At 42.2% G+C, this 22,452-nt stretch overlaps 4 protein-coding genes across 4 annotated transcripts; 1 reads left to right on the top strand and 3 right to left on the bottom strand.

Annotated features, from left to right (window-relative positions):
- Positions 1-359: 359 nt before the first annotated feature.
- Positions 360-2,450, bottom strand: cox20 (cytochrome c oxidase assembly factor COX20). Its single transcript, XM_079279706.1, has 4 exons — positions 2,310-2,450; positions 1,724-1,838; positions 1,387-1,450; positions 360-963 (listed from the first exon to the last, which is right to left on the bottom strand). Exons 1-4 carry the CDS (start codon positions 2,340-2,342, stop codon positions 819-821), a joined length of 357 nt encoding a protein of 118 aa, XP_079135832.1. The 5' UTR covers positions 2,343-2,450; the 3' UTR covers positions 360-818.
- A 1,973-nt stretch (positions 2,451-4,423) lies between these two features.
- Positions 4,424-6,814, top strand: lhb (luteinizing hormone subunit beta; the record flags this gene model as incomplete). Its single annotated transcript, XM_079280045.1, has 3 exons — positions 4,424-4,514; positions 5,468-5,586; positions 6,581-6,814. 3 exons carry the CDS (start codon positions 4,424-4,426, stop codon positions 6,812-6,814), a joined length of 444 nt encoding a protein of 147 aa, XP_079136171.1.
- Positions 6,815-7,447: 633 nt separating this feature from the next.
- On the bottom strand, positions 7,448-13,643 carry LOC306786148 (high-affinity choline transporter 1-like; the record flags this gene model as incomplete). The annotated part of the gene is made up of 8 exons (XM_079280823.1): positions 7,448-9,338; positions 9,881-10,098; positions 10,329-10,482; positions 10,711-10,854; positions 11,615-11,763; positions 12,015-12,170; positions 12,424-12,537; positions 13,460-13,643. 8 exons carry the CDS (start codon positions 13,641-13,643, stop codon positions 8,781-8,783), a joined length of 1,677 nt encoding a protein of 558 aa, XP_079136949.1. The 3' UTR covers positions 7,448-8,780.
- A 3,887-nt stretch (positions 13,644-17,530) lies between these two features.
- On the bottom strand, positions 17,531-19,390 carry smim28 (small integral membrane protein 28; the record flags this gene model as incomplete). Its single annotated transcript, XM_079280117.1, has 2 exons — positions 17,531-18,025; positions 19,280-19,390. The coding sequence occupies 2 exons, from the start codon at positions 19,388-19,390 to the stop codon at positions 17,531-17,533; spliced, it is 606 nt and encodes a 201-aa protein (XP_079136243.1).
- Positions 19,391-22,452: the final 3,062 nt, after the last annotated feature.

Below are 22,452 nucleotides of genomic sequence, written 5' to 3' on the forward strand. Positions count from 1 at the left end.
TTTCTGTTTTAATGGAGAGGTTTTTACTTTTACTATAGAAAATATTAAAACACACTATATATATATAGAAAGACATTTTTTTCAATTTCTTTGTTTTCTTACTTAAATCTGACCAGCAGCCATAACGGCATGAAATATTATTTCTATCACCATAAAGCAAACGCTTTTTTTTTTTCATTTCACATTTTGTTACTAAGCTACTAACTAATTTGACTACGGTAATTGATTAGTTGAGGACTTTAGAAGGCAGAGATACCCGTTTAAAAAGTAAAAAACGCAGATGCAACAATTACTTGCAATTTTCAGCACCACTGATGAAACATCCCAGACTACACAAACACATGATTACATCAGGACGCAATTTATTTTCCACACATTCAACTTTTAAATACTAAATGATAAAAGAATCAAGATATTGAGGTGAATTTAAATGTACAGACAGAAGACGGGAGTCATTGAGTTCACAGCATGTCATGCATCACAGGGTTTTGGGGGAGTGAGAATGTAACCGTGTGGTGAATGTAGGGGTGGACCAACGTTCAGAAAATATTAAATTTAAACTTTTTTTTTTGTTGATTCAGGATCAAGATACACTCAGGGCAAAGTTTGCTCCTCAATCAAAAAGTTCATATATAGTAGTCTCAAGCTGTCAGACAAACAAAACAAAAAAACACCCATAAAATACTAGAATTTTAGTTCAGTCCATCATTTGTGCAACCGAAGTCAATCTTCTTTAAAAACTCTTAAGTCTTTGTAGAACACCGACAGTGTTCCGTCTTCTTCTCCCAGAGGAAGGGGAGGGACTTCAGTGCTGGAGGTCATGAGGGCCGCGATGGCGTTTCTGTTCCAGGTTTGTTTTTGGGGTCTAGGACGGTCCCCTCGTACACAACCTTGTTCTTGATGCCGTCCTGGACCATCCGCTGCTGCACACGGAACTTGGCGTTGTTCACCCTGCAGTAGAACCTGGGGGAGGAGACACGGCGGGGTGTCTGTTACGGACAGAAGTAACTAGAGAGGATTGGCTTGTAGCTCAGGAGAGGTTTCTGCCTGTTAATCGGGAGTATTTTTCCACCACACTGTCGCCAAGTGCTAACTCATGGTGGGAATTGTCGGGTGCATGGAAATATTTGAGAACTTTACTACATGAAAAGTGCCCTGAGATAACTTCTGTTATGTTTTGGTGTTGTACAAAACTTGAATTGAATTGAATAGAGAGGAAACTGCAGTAAGAAGTGAGCTCATGTTCAGAGAGAAGTTCTCCAAATATTGGCAGCTGGGTGTTTGTAAAGGGGTTTTTTCATTGTAGGTACGTGAAAAATGTAAACTAATGTTTGTTCTGATCAGAGGGTAAAAGACAAGAAAAGGATGAAGTGTAAATCAACATACCAGGACCCGAGTGTAGTGAGCATAAAGCCTGCAAAGCCCACGTCAAAAGACCGCTTCACCCGACCTGCGGACAACAGGAGAGACTGCTGCTGAGAGTTCAAGAGTTGTCGTCATATATATATATATTTCTGCCAAAGCGTGCAATCCCTCATGTCATCAGGTCACACATTCAAGTCGTAGCAAGTTTCACAGGCACATTCCCATGTGAGCGTCTCCTTAGTTTATTGCATGAGGTACTTTCCCTCTCACGTCTTTGACAGGACAGACTGGTGACGGTGCACTTGTATACTCATGGGGATGTTGCAGTGATCAACTAGCAGACTCATATGAGACTCACTTGTGGTCAGAAAGTGCAGCAGGCCAGCACCTAGCGAGCCCCCGGCTCCATGCAGGATGGCGTCTCTGGCACATGGAGTGTTCTGGACATCCAGGATCCCCAGCAGCCTGAAACCCTGAAGGAAAAAGAGACAGCAGCAGACCTTCAATGTGACTTATTTACTCTTGATGAAGTGATATTGATACCTACTGGGATTTCATACTTGTGTAATGAGAGTCGAATGATCAGTTGTTACCGATACTATTAACGTTATCTGTATCCAGTCATTTTACACATGCATTGACAGGACATTGTTTTATAGCTTATATAAGGATAGTTGTGTCTATACTGTGGGCCCTTTGTTACACTTTGTGTGTATGTTGTCCAGAGAGGAGACAAGGCCATGTTTGTTTCTCTTGACTGGACATGCATTGACGGTATATCAATGTGCGTAACAATAACAAAGCCTTTGAATTCTGCTTCACCATGAGTAACTTAAGAGCACTTCACGAGTCAAGTCTACCGTTTCTGCACGTTAACCGCTTTGGTTGACCTTCTAAAAACGACTCAGCGGTTTAAAATGCTTCGAGTTAAGAGAGACACCAACCTTCGTCTTGTTCTCCTGCTCTTCTTCTGCCATTGTTCCTCAGTGTTTGTCTCCTTGTGCAAGGTTTATACTCACTTTATCTCGAGAAAAACCGTGATGTATGATCATTTCCGTAACCATACTGCTTTCCGCGCATGCGCTGTACCTACTGAATGGGTCCATCCGCTATTAATCGCCGACTCGAAACGAGCAAACTGATGTAAATTCCGTTGTTATGGTTAAATGGTGATAAGAAAATAAATTCGAGGCTACATATAATGTACATATATTAGGATTTTAAAGGTTTGTCTAAACTTTTCATGTTTTGAAAAAAAAATAATCTACAACTATGTAAAATAGTTAAAGGATTATGTTTGCTGGATGGCAATATAATGTTTGTGTACTTTGTAATTTGTTTTTTTGTGTATATTTCTTGATTTTTTTTCTTATTTGCAATTACATAATGCAATTACATTTTGTTGACGTTGCACCAAAAAAAAGAAGAAGAAAAGGCCATACTATAATACAATTACATCAAATGTATGTTCTTTGCTAATAAAACTGCATGTATGCAACTGCAAATTCTGCAATATAAGTGGGTCTATTACATATTCAGTAATGTTTTACATGTACTTAATAATACACCAAATAATAAAATACCCAGGATAAAAAGAAAAAAAGAAACTTATTTTTAGTAATTTATTTAATATTCTAAATACAAGCAGTGCTGCTAAATGTGTTTCTTTCCTTCTGCAAACCAAATGTCCCCTGTTGGGTCTACCCAGTGTTACACTGGTATCCAGTCAAAAGAGGAGGATAAAAAGAAGCAGTTACTGAAACACAATCCTGTGCTTGAATTTCGGATGTCTTCTCAATTGTCCCTCTCAGAAAAAACAAACAAATCATACTGTGTTATCTTAACCCATTAAAACCATCGACGTCATGAATGATCTATGTCAGGAGGAAGTCAACGTGTCACAGTGATCCCACACTGAAAAAGTAGGATTAACAGCAGCAGATTACTTCCTGTCAGTCCTCATCCTGCTCTACGGTCAAGGTGGAATTCTTGGTGGATTCTCACTGTCTTACCCTTTGGCCCATAAAGACACTATTTATACCGGTAATTAAACAAAGATTGATTGAAAAAAAGCTTCAGATCAACGAAGCACTGATGAATAATGCCCTATTACAAAAAAAAATGATAGATGTCATATAATAAATGTAGGCATTACATGCTTCACATAAATGAAAAAATGACCTAAGACCTGGATGCAAATCTCACATAACAGTCAACTTTATTTATCAGTATTATTATATATTACATATATGAAAGAAAATAACATGTTATAGCGGGCCTACTAATTATCTATTGAAACTGTCACCTTAACATTCATTGTATTTATGAACCCCTTGTTGGTTCTGATTCGAATTTTAAACTTTACAGTTCAGCCTCAGGTCATAAAGGTTCCTCCCTCTTTCACGGTGGCCTTGAGCAAGGCACTGAACCTACCCACCCTCTAATACTGTATAATTCTGCAGCTTTTATGTGTGTAACAGGATGTAAGAGTGATACGGAGAGAGTCTAATCCCCAGGTTAAAACAAGATTAAAACTGTACTACGTGCCCCTCTTTAACAAAAACAGGTAACCAGGGTTATATGAGCAGGCTTCATCCTGGATACCAGGCGCCTCTGTGCTGTATAAAGACTGAGCAGCACACCCGGCCTCAGCACACTGCCTGCAGACACCTGAGAGGTAAGTCAGGCTGATTACACCAACAACCGCAGGCGATTTAGCGACGTTTTCTTTTATCTTTTCGTATGTTTTGGTGTGGCTAAAGTGTTGTAGAATAAGCTTAAATGAACACTGTTAACTGTACCAAAACAGTGCTTTTTAAAATAAAATGAACAGCTGAGGTCAGAAAATATTAAAGATAAAACAGCAAGTACCGATTTACAGTGAGGCGTAGGCCGACTTGAAAGGTTGACACCATTATTAATGATAAATTGATAATGTATTGATGTTTTATGGATGTTTTATGCATGTTTTTACTCTTTACGAGAAGCCATGGAGCCCGACGTTATCCATGTAAGTACGTTATTAACTGACTAACCAACCCACTTTGCCTCCTGCAGGATGATGGCTGCACAGGTCAGAAGAGTGATGTTCCCCTTGATGTTGAGTTTGTTTCTGGGAGTCTCATCTACCATTTGGCCCCTGGCTGCAGGTAATTTAAAACAGACAGCTTTCAGTACTTTTTTAATGAATTTAAATTTTTTTTCTTTTTTTTACTTATATTTAACCAGGCAACTCATTAAGAACACATTATCTGGAAAAAAGGCAAAACTATTTGTTGGAGAAGGGGCTAAAAAAAGAAATTACATGTGGCAACAAGGAAAGCAAAACATAAACAGGATGCAGTTTAGCACACAAACATCGGGCAGACAACAGAATCAGGCATTACAACAAAAAAGAACATGAGCAGCAAACACAAGCAGTGAGACGAACGGGCAAAACAGCAGCGACAAGACAACATGGGACAAGCAGCAGACAGACAAAGGTTCGGGAATATTAGTGGGTCAAGAAACAGCTGAGTTCCAAAAAGTATAATTTATATAAACTAAAAAAAACAACCTGAAAGGCAGCTTTTGTTGTAGTTTGATTTTGTGTGCTTTAATCAACTTCCATACATCCACTTTATCCCATAATGTGTTGCACTCTGTCATTTCTGAGGAAAGCAGTCTTTCATAGTCAAATTCAGTCGGAGATGTTTTTGACTTTCTGTCCCCCGAAACATGAAGATCCACCTATATTCATGCTTAAATATTGAATAGAGGCATTTAGTAAGTGAGGTGAATACTGTTCACTCCATACAGGCGTAAGATAGAGAGTGAAGTGAAAGTCTAAGCAAATGGGAGTTTTGATATAGCATAACAGTACATAATAGACATGAATTGATCATCACATCAAAGTGGAAGTGGCATGTCATGACAAAAAAAGAAGTGTGTTTTGTTTCACAGGAACTGTGAATATTACACATGCAAAAAGTAATGTCGAACAGGCAATTCCATCACCACTAATGTGTTGGCAGGGGCACTAATGGTTCCCTTCTCCTCTCGTGAGAAAACAAAAAGAAGTTGCGGCATGTTTGTACCAAATTGCAACATTTCCCATCGCCAGCGGCCTTCCAACTGCCGTCCTGCCAGCCCATCAACCAGACGGTGTCTCTCGAGAAGGAGGGCTGTCCCAAGTGCCACCCCGTGGAAACAACCATCTGCAGCGGCCACTGCATCACCAAGGTACTGTGGGTAGCGTGGGAAAGAGACTCGGAGGAGTAACTCGCTCTGTTTAAAGATGTTACTCACATCTCACTGATGTAAATGAAACGGTAGAGACCGATGCACACAACATTTAAGATGACATGAAAGTGAATAATAAATATGCAAGTCTTAGGAATTAAAAAGGCAAGAAACAAATGAGCTAAAACAAAGATTTAAAGGTTAGAAAAGTTTTATAAATGCCAGGATGATAAGGTCTATGTTTTCATTTACATGATATTCTTGCTTCACAGCAACCACAATCTCCTCTTTGTCTTCCAAATATCAAAGTAAGCACATTGCTGAATGCCCTGAACAATAAAGGAACATGTGACCGTCTCTCAGTTTCATTCATTTTAACCAAATCTAATTCAGCTTTGCATATCAATGGATGGTAGTGCAAAGGTAATTAGATGGCATGTGCTTTTACAATAAGACGTAATGAAATAAAGAATCACGTATCATTGTCCCTGCAGCCGAGAAGACTTTCTCTTTGCTACATGCCAGCAGATTTACGACAATGTGCATGTCTGCGTCATGTAAGAGGAAATGATACCATGCTAGCAGTCACATGTTCATGGAGTCATCAAGTTTTTTCACCACTGGTCATGCTACTTTGTCTGTAGCATGACCTCGCCCATCTGAACTGACTGACTGCTGCTGCAACACTCTGGAAGCTCTACTGTGATGCAGGATAAAGGACAGCTTCACATATTATCGAGACTCTCTTAAATAAATAGGCAGGTGCTCATATGAACACTGAAACAGGTCTGTCCCGTTTCCTCGAGTCATTACACAGTCCAAAGTTTATTTGAATTTGCCATGACAGTTAAACACAGTTGAGTTACACAAATTCAGTAGAGTCTCTTCATTGTGACATGAGCTGTGCTGTCTTAGACCAGTGTTCCTCACCCCTCTTATGACGTGATGGTTGAAAGCACTGCTGAACACACCTTGCTATGTTTGTCCCCACCAGGACCCCGTCATCCAGATACCATTCAGCAACGTGTACCAGCATGTGTGCACGTACCGGGACTTATACTACAAGACATTTGAGCTTCCCGACTGTCCTCCCGGCGTGGACCCGACCGTCACCTACCCGGTGGCTTTGAGCTGCCGCTGCGGCCGCTGTGCCATGGACACGTCCGACTGCACCTACGAGAGCCTGCAGCCCAACTTCTGCATGAACGACATACCTTTCTACTACTAGTCTTGTGTAACAGCGGCGTAAAACACACTAAACATAAACTGTACATGTGTCAACTGTTGTGAATAAACGTTGTCACATTTATTCGTGCCAAATAATCTGTTCAGTCGTTTATTTTCCCTGCACGATTAACTGCGGTCAAGTCAGCAGACACTTAAATTGTAGTGCACCTATACGCTGAAACTTACGGTAAACGCAACCAAACGGCACAGAACGGGAGCGAGCGAAGGACTTTGCAAAGTTAGCGGAAAGATTTACGTGAGACGACTTCCGGTTTTCTACAGACGAACATCCGGTTTTCAGAATAAGATGCCAACAAAGTATACATATTGCATAATGGAAATGAGATTAAATGAATTATATTCACATTAAGTACAACACATGCTACCTGCATCTCCTGAGTTAAAGGGAAAATACACCTAAATTGTGCGTAAAGTGTCTTTATTCTTTGATTTGAGGGTTGCTGGAAGTTAACAACACCTGACTGACAGTCAATTAAGATATTTTACAAAGCAAAAACTCTGAACTGAATTTGTATCTTGTAAATGGCACATTTTTGAAATGTTTAAGGTGCTATAAAAATGTTTTTCTCAATAATTCCATGCAATTTTTATTGTCATAAAGATTTACACATACACAACATTTGACAACTGCATTTGACCCATCCCTGTACATACACTTCGACACGTGACACGTCCCAGTCGGGGATCGAACCGTTGGACCTTCCGGTTCCCAGACGACCCCCTTAACCCAGTGAGCCACGGTCACCCCCATATGAGGACATCGTTGACTCCACCCATACTGAATATTGGACATTTTTACTGTCCCAATTAAGAGATATTTCAAAGTAAAAGTCATACATTTGAATCGAGAAAATATCGAATAAATGAATATTTGAAGTACAATAAAAAGTATTTTCTCAATAAGTCCAGACAATGACTGATATGTATGTGTTGAGGACATCGTTGACTCCACCCACACTGAATATTGGACATTTTTACTGTCCCAATTAAGAGATATTTCAAAGTAAAAGTCATACATTTGAATCGAGAAAATATCGAATAAATGAATATTTGAAGTACAATAAAAAGTATTTTCTCAATAAGTCCAGACAATGACTGATATGTATGTGTTGAGGACATCGTTGACTCCACCCACACTGAATATTGGACATTTTTACTGTCCCAATTAAGAGATATTTCAAAGTAAAAGTCATACATTTGAATCGAGAAAATATCGAATAAATGAATATTTGAAGTACAATAAAAAGTATTTTCTCAATAAGTCCAGACAATGACTGATATGTATGTGTTGAGGACATCGTTGACTCCACCCACACTGAATATTGGACATTTTTACTGTCCCAATTAAGAGATATTTCAAAGTAAAAGTCATACATTTGAATCGAGAAAATATCGAATAAATGAATATTTGAAGTACAATAAAAAGTATTTTCTCAATAAGTCCAGACAATGACTGATATGTATGTGTTGGTGTCAAAATGCAGACGTGAATTGTATCCTTCATCACCGACACGCCTCATAACACAGCAGACAGACCGTTTGTTCTCCTTGAAGCACAAACATGTATTCGCTTTCCCATCTTTCATTACATTTTCTTCCCTCTGCATCAATTTTTCTCTTCGTGGACATTTTGGGATTATTTGTCGATCTTTTTCAACTCAATCACTTGTTGGAAAACCGCTTTACGGGCTGTTCCCTCTCCTGTCCACCTGTTGTGATAGTTTTAATGTCGGTACACAGACAACATGCTATCTCATAATTTGAACTTTCTATCTCATAATTTCGACGATGGGAATACTTTTATTTTCAAGTCTAACTTTTAATCTTTTTTCCAAAATAAATGTTTTTTTGTTTTTTTTGCTGGCGGATTCGCGGGCCACATAAAATGACGTGGCGGGTTAGAAGAGGTCATACCGCGTTGTTACAGTATGATGTAGTTTATAATTTCAACAATTCGACTCCAACATTGGATCAGAGACTCCACCATCCTCACACAGAGGCTGCGAGTTGTGGTTTTCGTTGCTGCTTGCCCCATCTGCTGGTGTGTGTGTTTGTGGTGGCCCTTGGACTTTCACTCGAAACACGTCCCACTTCTCTGGTATGAGTCCCTTGTTGAAGAGCAGAGCCGTCAGGTAGGAGACCAGCAATATGGTGGCAAAAGCAACCAGCATACAGATGGTCCTGATGGGGGAATACTGAACGTAAACACCGTCTTCAAGGGTGCATCCTGGGAAATGGATGGCCGGTGGGAGCCGTAGCAGGGGCTCTCCACACAAAGCCCTCAGAAGGAACCCCACCAGGAAGCCCACAGTGGCACCGTAACCGTTGGATATGTCGAGGAAAAGCACGCAGACCAGCTGCGGGAACATTATGATGTAGGCCATTTCTCCACCCAGGATCCAGAAAGCTATGACACCCTTGTGCAGGAAGGTGAGCGATGTGCCGGCCAGGCCGAATACAACCACAGAAATACGAATCACCCACTTCATCTCATTGTCGGATGCCTACGATGAAAAGAAATAGAAAGAGGAAAAACAGTGAGGGTAGCAGCAATAGACTGAGAAATTAGTTTTTATATCTTTCCCAACCTCTTCGTTTGACTCCCTAGATAGAAGTAGTTCTTGTTTGTTCAAGGCAAGCGCAGAATCGTGCAAAAACCCTGAGCGCCTTCAACAGGAGCATCTTTCTCTTACTTTGCTGCTTCATTTAAAAAAGACAACCACCATATGCCAGCAGTCTGAACTTTATGTGTTGTTACCTCAGTGAGATCTCGTGAAAATTTGGATTGTGATTCCAATTTCTCTTCAATGTGTGTTTATTTCATCCATTTTCAAGAAATGCCAGTTTTGACAAACAGAAAATGTAGCACAAGTTCCTAAATCCCTTTTTGAAGTGTTTTTACTCACGCTGCTTGTTTAAAAAGAGTTTAAATTCTAAACAAACTGAGACTGACAGCAACGTTTCCATCTGTTCAACGACGGATTAATGGTTCTACACCTGCAAATGGCCGTTGGTGACCTTTCACCCCTCCTCTCTCCACCTTCACCTTGGTCCTCAGGATCTTCTTGTAGATATTCGAGGAGAAGATGGAGGCTGCAGACAGCAGGGCGGAGTCAGTCGACGACATCACGGCGGCAGCCACAGCTCCGATGCCGATGACGGAGAAGTAGGGCGGAGTTAGGTGCTGCAGGGAGAGGGGTAAAATCAAACCTGTCTGACCTCGTTCGAACGGAGACGGAGACCCATACGAGGTGAGGTTCCAGTCTAGGAAACAGCGGAGGGACAGGACGAATCAGTCAAACTGATACGTTGGTGCGTCAGGTGTAGTTACTGTAAATTAATACCATGTTGGAAGAGGATATAACGGATATGATGATGGCGACAGCCACACGCTCAATGTACTAGCTCCACCTCTTTTCATGTGGTCAATTTTGGATAGAAATACAAAACAAGTTTCATTTCAAGTTGAAAGATATTCAACACAACTGGTCTACCCGTTGATGCAGCCACTGCCCCGATGAGCACAGGAGGAATTCCAAACATGGGGATGAGAAATGCTGCAGCGTAGCATCGCAACTTAGCTGTGGCTGATGAAGAAGCTGACAATGTCCTCTGGTGGAAATCCTGGAAACCGAGGTCCCCTATGCTCTATGAGGGAGGGACAAACATCACAATCGAGGTACAGTTAGTCCACATTGAGTCAGACACTTTTGCATTGTGTTTTTTTAATGTGTCTTTAAATGTTTGGATTTTTCAAGTGAAAAAAGGCCTTTTGTGAGTCACCCGTTTCTACTGCTGCACACATCACCTGAAATCGAGCTCTTCCTTTGATTGTAACAATCATGCATTATTCTCAAATGCTTTTCATTGCCGTACCAGAAGCAAAAAGATATCGATCCACATCCAGGCTCTGTCTGCAGTCAGAGTGCCAACCCAGGGGGCCTGAAAGGTGCGGTTGAAAGATGTGGTGGTGATGTCGACGGAGGTGGGACTCATGAGGAGGAAGGGGACGCACAGCCACTGAGGAGAGACAAGTACACCGTCGATACACATGTAGCAGTTGAGTTTCCACGGTCCTCCTCTTTCTCATACAACTGGGGATAAACTAAAAAATACAGAATGTCACCAATTTTACACATGAAAGTTAGTTTAATCCTCACAGATACTCAGCCCGTGAAAAGAGACGTATAATGTCCCGTGGCTCCGGAGGAAGATTTCTAAAGTCTGAGCAAATAACCCCGGATGATGTCATAGTGACGTCACCAGAGTTATGTCAGCCTGGCCTTGGGACATACATCTTTAACAGAAAGTCTGTTTCACGAACTGGAGGTGTGAGTTTTTGGAGAAATGGGCGTTTAGAAGGCAGGGAGGGTATAATAAAAGACGCTATTGATCTGCAATATGGGAAATGTAGGATCCAGGATTTTTGGAGCTTTACCCATACAAAGGAATAAAGGTAAGGACATATCATGTTTTAAACACTTCTTGTCAGTCTTTACAGATGGACAATTCTAAATTTAAAAAGTTCCCCTATAATACACTGACTATAGGGAACATTGCTCGACAACATGCATACAAAAAATGACAAAGAAACGACGCTACTTTTTCTTTTAACCAATTACATTGCTGTCCTTAAAAGTGGACAACTCAGTCCGGCGCCATGCCAGCGGCTGTGTGATGCTGCAGATCAAATGGCAGAGAAAAGGATCGTGTTTTGACACAAAACGTGTCACCGTTGGAATCCGTTGGAATCCGAAACTAATGTGATTGAACAAATTACCGAGGTGACAAAAATGAGAGTGAGCTGTATGGCGTCTGTGTAGGCCACAGAGTAGAGACCTCCCATCAGGGTGTAGATGACGGCCACAGCAGCAGAAATCCAGATGCACACAGCGTAGGACAAATCCAGGATCACGCTCATGGTTATTCCTATGAAGCACACATTCAGTTTCCATGCACACTTAAAGACACAAATAGCACACGCAGAAAATAAAACTCGCCAACATAGCAAAGATCAGCAACAATTCAGTCATTGCACTGCTGCATTACAGAAACAAACAAAAACGAAAAAGGTGCAGCAACATTTTGGTTGAGGAAGCACAAATGGTGCAACTGTACACGAACAACTACAGTAAAGGCCCAGTATGGGCACACATATATGTAGTTTGATAAATTGTTACCCAAGCTTAACAGTGCTGATGTCACCCAAGTGATTTCCGACATCAGTGGCGCAATAGAAAAAAGTCCACTCAGTCCGTTTCCGTACTTGATCTGGAAAGGGTCCATCATGGTCACGTACTTCCTGTCTCGCATGGGCTCAGCAAAGAAAAGACCACCTTGAAAACAACAGCAGGAGAGTTGCAGTTCTGATTCCACTTCCTTTATTGTCATCTATCTTTTTCTCTATCCTCTTCTTTCAAACCGACACACATAAAACCCTCAGTCTGCCATTGCTTTTGGGGGTTTAGAGGCTGCTTGGGTCACTTGTGATCCTTAATGTGATGGATTTCCTGTTTAAAACACTCCTATTGTTGAAGTGACAGTTAAAGTGAAAACTTCAAAACCACGAGTTGTAAAAGGGAATCTTACCAATAATGAAGGTCACCGATGCTGCCAAAGGTATCACAGCCCAAACCAGCCCAAACTCTGGATTGTACACCGTCTCAGCTGTGCCGATGATGAAGGTCCCTCCAACCCAGGTAGCTGCGTAACACACACACACACACACACACACACACACACACACACACACACACACACACACAGGAAGGCTCTTAACTGAGTGAAATGACCCGGACGTCTCTAAGTGGCCGCCATGATAGGAGCTGTTTGAATTCTCTAAATGCTTAGGAAAGGTGCTTTAATGCTTCCTTTATTAGCTGCTTTAGCATAGGAAACACGGGGCCTTCCTTTAATAAAGGAAAGTAGAGAATTCCAGCCCACAATTCCTTGCAGCGGCAACATTAAAACTGTTTGGCCGTCCATGAAAACAAACGATATCCTTATGTCCCACAGGTTTAACAATTACACACATACAGTCATAGAGTAATGGGATTCATGTTGATGAATATGAATAGACATTCCTTCCGTTTCATTTCATATGAAGTAAAAAAGAATACGAAAATAAAATGAACAGTAAATATAGCATGACGCAAAGGCCTATGATAGATTATTAAACTGTTAAAAAGCTAAATATAACCAAACTGTTGGATCTACATTATTGCACGAAGGAAATATTGATGTTGAAAATGTCAGATTTTCAGTATGGGTGGAGTCAACAATGCCCTGATTATATATACATCAGTCTGACGGTAATCTTTCCCATATTTTACATCTTATTTTGTAAACTGGATGTTGTCTCTCGTTAATCTGTCCGCACAATTTTTGCAAAATCCTTCGCTCGCTCCCGAATGAGTTTACCGTGAATTTCAGCATATAGGCGCACTACAATTTAAGCGTCTGCTGGGTTGACCACGGAGATCCGAGTGTCTGCTGACCTGACCGCAGTGATATAGAGCGATGTGCACAGTGTTCAGACAAAGCAAGTGTTAACCTGCAATGAAGTCAATAAAGTGTTAACAGTTCATGAACCTGCAGGTTACCGCTGCAGCACAAAGAAACTCACCGGTTGTGGTGAAGATTCCCATGACCAAATTGATGTTCCTGTTGCCCAGCAGAGCCATGTCTGCATGGCTCGCCTGCGTCCTGTTTTCATCCCTTTTGGATTTGATGGAAGCCCAGATGCCGACACCGAGCACCAACAGGTAGAATATGATGGTGGCTACGAGTCCCGGGACGTTGAGAGCCATGCTATCTAACAAGGGTCTAATAATGAGCAGCCGAGCAACCGTCTTTGGCAGTGAACTGGTTAAACCTGAATGTATAATGTTTACTGTATGTGTACTCTGTGTGGCTGCAGGAGATGCATTTTCTTCTGCAGAAAACTATGCACACCAACCAACAAGTCCAGACGCATTTTCAGCCACTTATTGACAACCTTTGAAGCAGCTCCTACACTGTAGACAAATGTTATTTTACAGCCACTTTTCTGTGCAAGCTGTGTAGATGTTAAGTGGATGATTTTAAAATGCCTTACAGTGCTTCTGGTTTGAACACGATCAAACCAGTTACATTCTGTGTCAGCTCTAAGAGGACTCATGTGTGAGTGACACATGAAATGAAGGAGGTGCCAGCCTTAGATCAGCAGAAAAAGCAGCCGAAAACTGTGATATTGGGGCTTCTCCCCACCCCAACTAGAGAATGGGATAGACTTCTTACCCCCTCAGAGATGGTCAAAATAAGACCCCTTTAGTTACCCAAAATAAGACCCCTTTTTCTGTCTTACCCACATAGACAGAAGACCCTTTTGCTATCAGAGGATAGCATAAAAAAGAAAGATAGACCCCCATAAAAGTAGGAATGTCAGAGAGCTGACTGAAGAATACCTCATTACAAAATTAGTGAAAGCAGACAAAGAGGAATGCTAGAATTAGTTATTGTCGCCACTGTAACTGTTTCATTGAATTGAAATTGTTGTATGTGAATCTTGTGTGAAAAACTTAAATAAAAACACAGCCTTACATTTTGTAAGTGTCTGAAACCAAAACAAACGCTGGTCCTTTAAAACAATGTACCGATGCAGATGTTGGGCAAAGCAGTTGTTTTGAAGTGTTTGAACAATGCTTTTTTTTTTTTTTGGTGACATGTGTGAGATGAAATACTGCAGACACCGTAGAACAACTACCGGTAACTGCTCCACTTTCTCCTTCACTTTATTGTCAGTCATTGTATACATCTCTAAAAGGATGCTACAGCTTGTGTTACAGATACAATACACTAAGAGTAGAAAATAGAATGATTTCAATCCAGATGTACATTTTTACAACCCTGGCCCTTCCAGGTTATGTATGAGGAATAATGTAAAGACTTATGTTCAACGCACTCAGTCGATTCTGCACCTTCTTCAGTCATTTATATGCACTTCTATGCACTTCTGCTGTGATATTAACACAAATCTCAATGATGTTGAACATTTGATACAGTCATTTAATGAACATTGCACCACTTTGCTGGATAAAGTGGCACCTCTTAAGGAAAGGACCAGGGCTGCCTATAACACTACTCCGTGGATGACAGACGCTGTGTGCAGCCTGAGACAGAAGTGTCGCAGGACAGAGCGGCTCTGGAAAGCTACTGGGCTAGAAGTGCATTATTTATATCTCAAAGACCTCAGAGTTTCTTTTAATACTGGAGTAAAGGAAGCTAGAACTGCTTATTTTGCCAACCTAATCTCTTCTTCAAAGATTCTGTTTGACACAATTAAAGGAATTGTTTCACCGTCTGTCTCCACTTTACCATGCTATTCTGTTGACGATTGCAACAAATTCCTTATCTATTTTATTGATAAGGTAACGGGTATTAGGTCTGGCATTCAGCCTGGGATCTGTTCATCTACTTGTAGCTCCTCGCAATCCCCTGCTGTTCTGTACTCTTTCCAGCCTATCAGCCTTCAAGACCTGATGGACTTAATTAACAAAACAAAGCCATCATCTTGCCCTCTGGATATAATTCCATCCTCTCCATTTAAGAAGGTTCTGCTAACTATTGGCCCTGCAGTAACATCTATTGTCAATGCCTCATTATCTGCAGGAATTGTCCCTTCCTATTTCAAACATGCCACTATCCAGCCCATATTAAAGAAACCTAACTTAGATCCAGCTTTGCCCATGAACTACAGGCCCATATCAAAACTGCCTTTCTTGTCCAAACTTTTAGAGAAAGTGGTGGCCAAACAACTTACTGCTGCACTGGAGAGGCACAACATGTACGACAAGTTCCAGTCTGGGTTTCGTAAGCAACACTCTACTGAAACCGCTCTCCTGAGGGTTTCAAATGACATTCTCATGTGTGCTGATGCAGGTGACTGCTCTGTGTTAGTTCTTCTGGACCTCAGTTCTGCATTTGACACTATAGACCATGACATCCTGATTAAGAGGCTACGTGATTGGGTGGGCATATCTGGCATAGCGTTAGACTGGTTTACATCTTACCTCAATGACAGAAGTTTCAATGTCTCTGTGGGTGACTTTGTGTCTGTTACCTCTCCACTGTCTTGTGGTGTACCGCAGGGCTCGGTTCTGGGGCCTCTGTTATTTTCCCTTTATCTGTTACCTTTGGGACCGATCATAAAAAGCTACAATGTGTCCTATCACTTATATGCAGATGACATCCAACTCCATCTGTCATTCAAACCCAGCGAGGCATTCACATTAACTAGGCTCCTGGACTGTGTCAATGCCATCAGAGACTGGACGGCAGAAAACTGCCTGCAACTCAACGACTCTAAGACGGAGGTCCTAGTTATTGCTCCAGAGGAGTTTGTCCCCATGATCAGGCAGATTATTAGTCCACTCTCCTCTGCTGCCCATTGCAACCTGCGCAATCTTGGGATTTTCTTTGATCGATCCATGTTAAGCAGCTGTCCAGGTCATGTTTCTTCCATCTAAGAAATATCAGTAACCTGAGATCTGTAGTATCAACACCTGAATTAGAAATGATCATACACACATTTATCTCTTCACGCATTGACGACTGCAACTCACTTTTCACATCACTCAGTGTATCTGCTCTTAACCGTCTGCAGGTCATCCAAAATGCTGCCGCCAGATTACTCACCAGGACAAACCGACGGTCTCACATCACCCCCGTACTCCGATCTCTCCACTGGCTTCCTGTAGCATCTCGGATACACTTCAAAATTCTCACCATCACTTACAGAGCACTTCACGGTCAGGCTCCGGCTTATGTAGCTGATCTACTTCGCCCCTATTCACCCACCCGCACTCTCAGGTCAAACGCTCTAGGTCTTCAGTCCCACGCACACGATTTAAGAGCCGTGGTGACCGAGCCTTTGAGGCAGTGGCCCCGAGGCTCTGGAATGCTCTGCCTGCAACTCTGCGCCTCGCAGATACTGTGGATACTTTTAAAAGCCAGCTAAAAACCCACCTGTTTAGGCTGGCGTTTGTGTGAAAGTAAACCCATGTCCTAGACCTGCTCTTAAAATATGTTTTACATTTTTATTTTATTTTTTATTATTTTTTATTTTATTTTTTAATTTTCTCTGTGTAGATAATTGATTGACCCTAGGGTCACATTGTGTTTTTTATGCTTTTAAATGTTTGCTCTGTTAAGCACTTTGTGATACTACTGTCTGTGAAAAGCGCTATATAAATAAAATTCATTCATTCATTCATTCATTTCTATACTGTACAGGGGCAGCAGAGTACAGACGGGGGTCTTAGAGAACTGTCTTGTATTTGAAATATCAGGGGGTTTGATTCCTGTGAAAGTCCACAGTTATCAAGAGAGGGACGCCTAAAGAAATAAAACCAGTCATCCTGTATCAGAGTCACGAGTGTTCAGCAGAATCACGGAGGATATATCATCCAATGGGAGGTTTGAAGACGGAATTTGCGGTCTCGATCCCAGTCAACCAAACCACATCTAAAAATCTATACAGATCTACAAAAGAGGCGTTGGTGCAGCAGGTCAGGGCCGTGTGATGGCAATCTCTTCTAACTCAAGATCTACGTTGATGCTCAGTCTTGTGAAGGTTTGATGACGTCTTCCTCAACAGGAAATCAGTGGACGTGTTGTCATAGTCCATCCTCTTCTCTCCTTTGTATCCTGCCTTGATTCAGTCCTTGTTTTCTTCCTCAAGGGTCGCCTGGTCGCTCAGCCTCATCCCGTCTTCGTGATCTCTGCCGCCCGTCTCTGGTCCAGGACTTGGCGGAAGCAGCTCCAAGTCCCTGGCGCTGCTCGTGCTGGCGGCTCTGGCTAGCCTGGTGAGCGTCTGTTCGTACGGCGAGGGCAGGTAGACCATGAGGAACACGCCGTCCGTCGTGTCCTGCTCGGAGCTGGAGCTGGGCCGCCGGTGCCGTCTGCCGGACTGCCGTCTGCTGGTCTGGCGTCGGATGGAGGACAGCAGCTCGCAGTTCCTCTCCGGATCCTGCAGGTCCTCCAGGGCGATCACGTTGGCCAAGCCCAGTTTGCTGTTCAGGCCGAAGCCGTGCCTGCGGCGCCACATCAGGAAGCCGAGGCCACTGAAGAGGAGGAGGAGGACGGAGACGGCTGCTAGGGTGATGAAGGTGATGGATTTTGCACTGATGATGGCCTCACCTGAGCTCTGGCCCTGTGAGTCAGGCACAAAAAGATTAGGTCACATTTTCTGAAGACAGATTAATACATGATCATTGCACATCCTTCCTTTTTTCGTGCATTAATCAATTTAATTTTACAATATTTGACAAAAGTCGAAGAGAGGAAAACAAACCTATTCACAGGTTAATAATTTTAATGCAAATGTGGATTTTTATGATCTATATTTGATGTACTACACTGTGCTGTTAAAGTGAAGTGATAAACTGTCGTGAATAGAGGAGGGTTAGTTGGTGATAAAAACAGAGTAACTAACAATAACCTCTCAGTAAAAGAAATAGTAAAGTCAGATGGTATTCAGACATCTGGCCAACAGAGGGTGCTGCCAGTCACAAAACATCTGTTTGGCCCCTTCCTGCCAGTTAATCTGTACAATCTGGACCATCAGAACTGCTGAGTGCCAGTGTTAGTACGCTGCCACTGCATATACATGTTCAACGTAAACACTTCATAAATGTCGATAGCGCTCTGATTGCGAGATTAGGATTGAATAAAGCAAAATCAAGTAGCAGTGTTACATTTTGCTGTCGTCTTTTGCGCATCAAATCTGAATGAATAGAAGTAATATTAAAAAATATCTTAAATGCAAACCATCGGTGAGTAAAGTAAGAAACTTGAAAGTTGTGTTTCTTGTTCGCTTTTGCACTTTGAAATGTTTCCCACAAACAGTTGGCAGAGATTAATACTTTTATAATAAGGTATAGAAATGTATAGATTAAATATTAATTTTGGCATAACTCGTCATCACAAGTATTATCACAGCATGGGAAACCTGCCAATACGACACTATGTAGTTCTGAGTTACTATATAATGGAGACAATTTTAGAAAAGACAATTTGGGTCTTCAAGTTAAAACTTCAAAATGGGTCCTTTTTTAAAACGCTCCATTGCCGTGATTCCCAACAACATTCAACAGTCAGATAAAGACTTTATCTGGCATTAACATTGACCTTGTTAATCTCATTGGCCAAATGCCAAAATGGCATAATTTTGCTGATACTGTGTAAAGCCTCGCGCATGTGGAAGCCCTCATTTTGATCTTGCACATGTCCGTCTTTAATAATCTTTACAAGCTGCAGCTGCGAACTTTGTTCAGTGAGAAGCTACAAAAAGTAGTGATATTTTAGTTCATGATGTACAATTATGACAGCATTCTGCTTCTGGTTTTACAGATTAAAGGACAGATAAAAATATTTAAAAAAACAGATTTGATTTGGATAAACTCACCGAAGCCTGTCCGTCGGTGAAGGGCAGAGACGAGGGTCCAGGCGAATAGTCCAGAGAGTCCCGGGCGGCCGGTCCAAACTTCATCCAGCTGCTCTCCAACAGAAACCGCATGGTGGAGGATCTGAAGCCCAGCCGGAGCCAGGGGCTACAGGGGCCGAGAGAGACAGCTCATAGAGACGTGTGGTGGACGGAGAGATGAAGGAGGACAAGTTCGCTGTAAGCTCAGAGGATCACTGACTGCTGAGCTGAAGCGATCAGCCTGAAATAATAACGGGGGGGGGGGAAGAACCGAGGGCAGCAGATAGTCCGTGTGTCCAGCTGAGAGGAGAGACGTCACCGGTCCTGATGGGAGGATTTACAGCTGCTGGAAGCTGGTCAGCAGCAGCAACACACAACCCTGTGTGTGTGTGTGCATTTGTTTGTGTGTGTTGTGTGTGTGTGAATGAGACAAGGATGAACGGACAGTGATTGGTTGAAAGAAACCAATGATATATGGTGGTGGGAGACCGGACAGGCAGCGGTCTCAAGTGCCTCGTCCTTAAGAGCTCGAGTGTCAACATCTCAAAGAGTCGATGTTTGGATGTGTGTAAGGTTGTCAAAGGATGTTCTAGTCCGTCTGTCCACTGGGTGTCACATGACCTGCACTTCCATCTGTGGCCACTCTGTTAGAATCCTTGTACGAACAGTGCGGTCCTTGGAAGATGGTTACAAATACATTTGATTGAATTCATGATAATTACGTCCTTGCATTATCAGTTCAAAACATTTTGTTCGACATAAAACACGCATAAACCACTAACCCTACGAGACGGTTTCAAAATGTGCATTTAACTTAACATTGCATTGTGGGAGATGACCAAAGAGAATCTGAATATGAGAAAAACAATGTACAACTTATACTATAAACGCAGGGATGTGCAGTGTTATATGTGAATCCTGGTTTCGAATTGGCACCGTTAACCACGTGTTTATCGTAGTGGAGCGTCACAGTCAGTTAAAGTGCGTGACGAGAACGAGCTGCGACAACACGATGACAAACATGAGATAAACTGCTTTTATTGTACAACACACAGAGCAGACGGGGCAAAGCCAGAGCAGCGTTAGAAACGTCAGCAGGAGAGATTACAGGTGCCTTTCCTTGATATCAAAAGCGGAAGAAAACAAAAAATACACTTTTAGAAATCACAGTCACAACATTAGCTGACCTGCTGATGCCGGTCCAGCAGCGAAGCGTTCAGGGTCAGCAGAGGAAGCAAACAGACACACCAACCACCTGAACGAGCAGGAAAGCCTGCGTTCATATCGGGAACATTCATCTGCAGGGATGCCAACGGATACATCAGACATTTTGACAGTTGTGCCGTTCCAAAAACAGCCTTAAAGTCCCACGCAAACCATTTGGCAATGTCTTTCTATACCTGTGAGTTTGTTGCACTGAAGGGACACAAATAATCTGCAATTAAATACTTCACGTTGTCCGAGTCGTCCTGTCCTGCTTTACAACTCACAAAACCTTTTCTTTGGAGTGAAGAACCTCGTTACACGTGACTGTATGAGGGTCAACAGTCTTCAGGTTCAGGTGCAGCAGCCAGAGCTCAAGATCCAGTTTCTGTTTCTGGTTCATAGAGTTCAAGGTGCAGCTAAAAGAAGAACAAAAAAACAGAGGTAACAGAAGAGAACGTTGTGAAATGCAGCAATGTGGAAACATCAAATCTAATCCCACGTTATCTAAACCAACAATCACACTTACTTCACCCGGAGACCATGTTAAAACCACTGAATCCTTCATTTTCCAGCGTGCATCATTTCGAACAAATGCCTTTTTTAAAGAAAGGGATATTTCTGTTCAGCTGACTGGTAGGAGCTTGTATTTCTCTGCTTCTATATGTTCTCGTGACGCCCTCTGTCATGTGCTCTTCCACTTTAGAAACGATGTCAAATGTACAGCCTACTTCCTCCGTCAGTGTCACTCCCAGGCGAACGCTCAGCCGCCCTGCAAATTAAACTGAAGCAACTGTTTGCAAAACAAACCAGCCAAATATCTCAACCATCATCTGAGTTGTCAAGCAAAACCTTCTGAACTAAAGATTGTTTTCCACTTTGGCTTTTTTAGGAAGTTCTTTTTAAAGATATTCGAGCAAACTGTCGTAGCTCTGAGCAGAACACGCGTATGAGGTCACTGCCTTCAATCTGTTCAGGGACCCAATAATCTCTCCACTGCACACTAAACTGTCGATGGTTTGACTGTAAATTATCAGCACAAATGAGATTACAGCTTCCCAGCAAAAGGACAAAAGAAGGCGCTTTTACAATAACAGAAAGTAATAAGAGCTTAAAATGTAACGCTGTCATGGACCAACTAAATCCTCCCCTTCAGTGCTGCTGATCAGCCTGACCGCCGACAACATCTGTCCACCCGCTGCTCGTCCTACAACAGCAGGGAATGGGGACGGGTGGGGACACTGAATGGGGTTGAGAGACAGCAGAGACAGGACAGAGAGGCGAGACACACTAAAGCTTCCTGGGAGCAAATGTTAGGTCATTTTCTCAGAGGCATCTATCCATTGGACTTATTTTACACATCCTGGTGGTCACTAGAAATAATGCAAGTTTAAGGCACTTCTGCATTTGCTTCATTTTTACAGGCCTGGAGGTTGGCGCTTGTCTTTTACACAATGTCCAAATGAAGATATACAGGCTGTTGCAACAAATAAACTGAAATAAAAACACCTGTTTCCACTCTGACCTACATCTCATCGCTGCCTCCTTCAGAGCTGTATACTGGCCCAGGCGCTCTGGGTTATATTTGCAGAATCGTGTCGTTTTTAGGTGCATCTTTGGTGGTTTGGAGCTAGACAACTGGCAAAGATGAACAGTGAATCAGCAGAGGAAGTGAGGAAGCCGGCAAAGAGAGAGGGACAAACGAGAGGAGGTTGACAAACTGGGTGAAAAAAAGAAGAGTAAATCTTCTTCGGAGCTTCACATGGTCAGAGCTGCTGAAGTTAGCGTCAACTCAACAACACGCTCTTCTTTTATAATCTGTCCTACAATGCACAGTGGCATGAATGAAGGTTGTTTCTAGCAGCATCCAGGTGAGAGCAGTGGCATTATTTATTAGAAGACAACCTAAAGACTGCAGATTAATGCCAACCAAGATGGGTAGCAAACAGTAC

The sequence above is a fragment of the Melanostigma gelatinosum genome (genome assembly GCF_949748355.1).
Source record: "Melanostigma gelatinosum genome assembly, chromosome: 12".
NCBI classification, from domain to species: Eukaryota; Metazoa; Chordata; class Actinopteri; order Perciformes; family Zoarcidae; genus Melanostigma; species Melanostigma gelatinosum.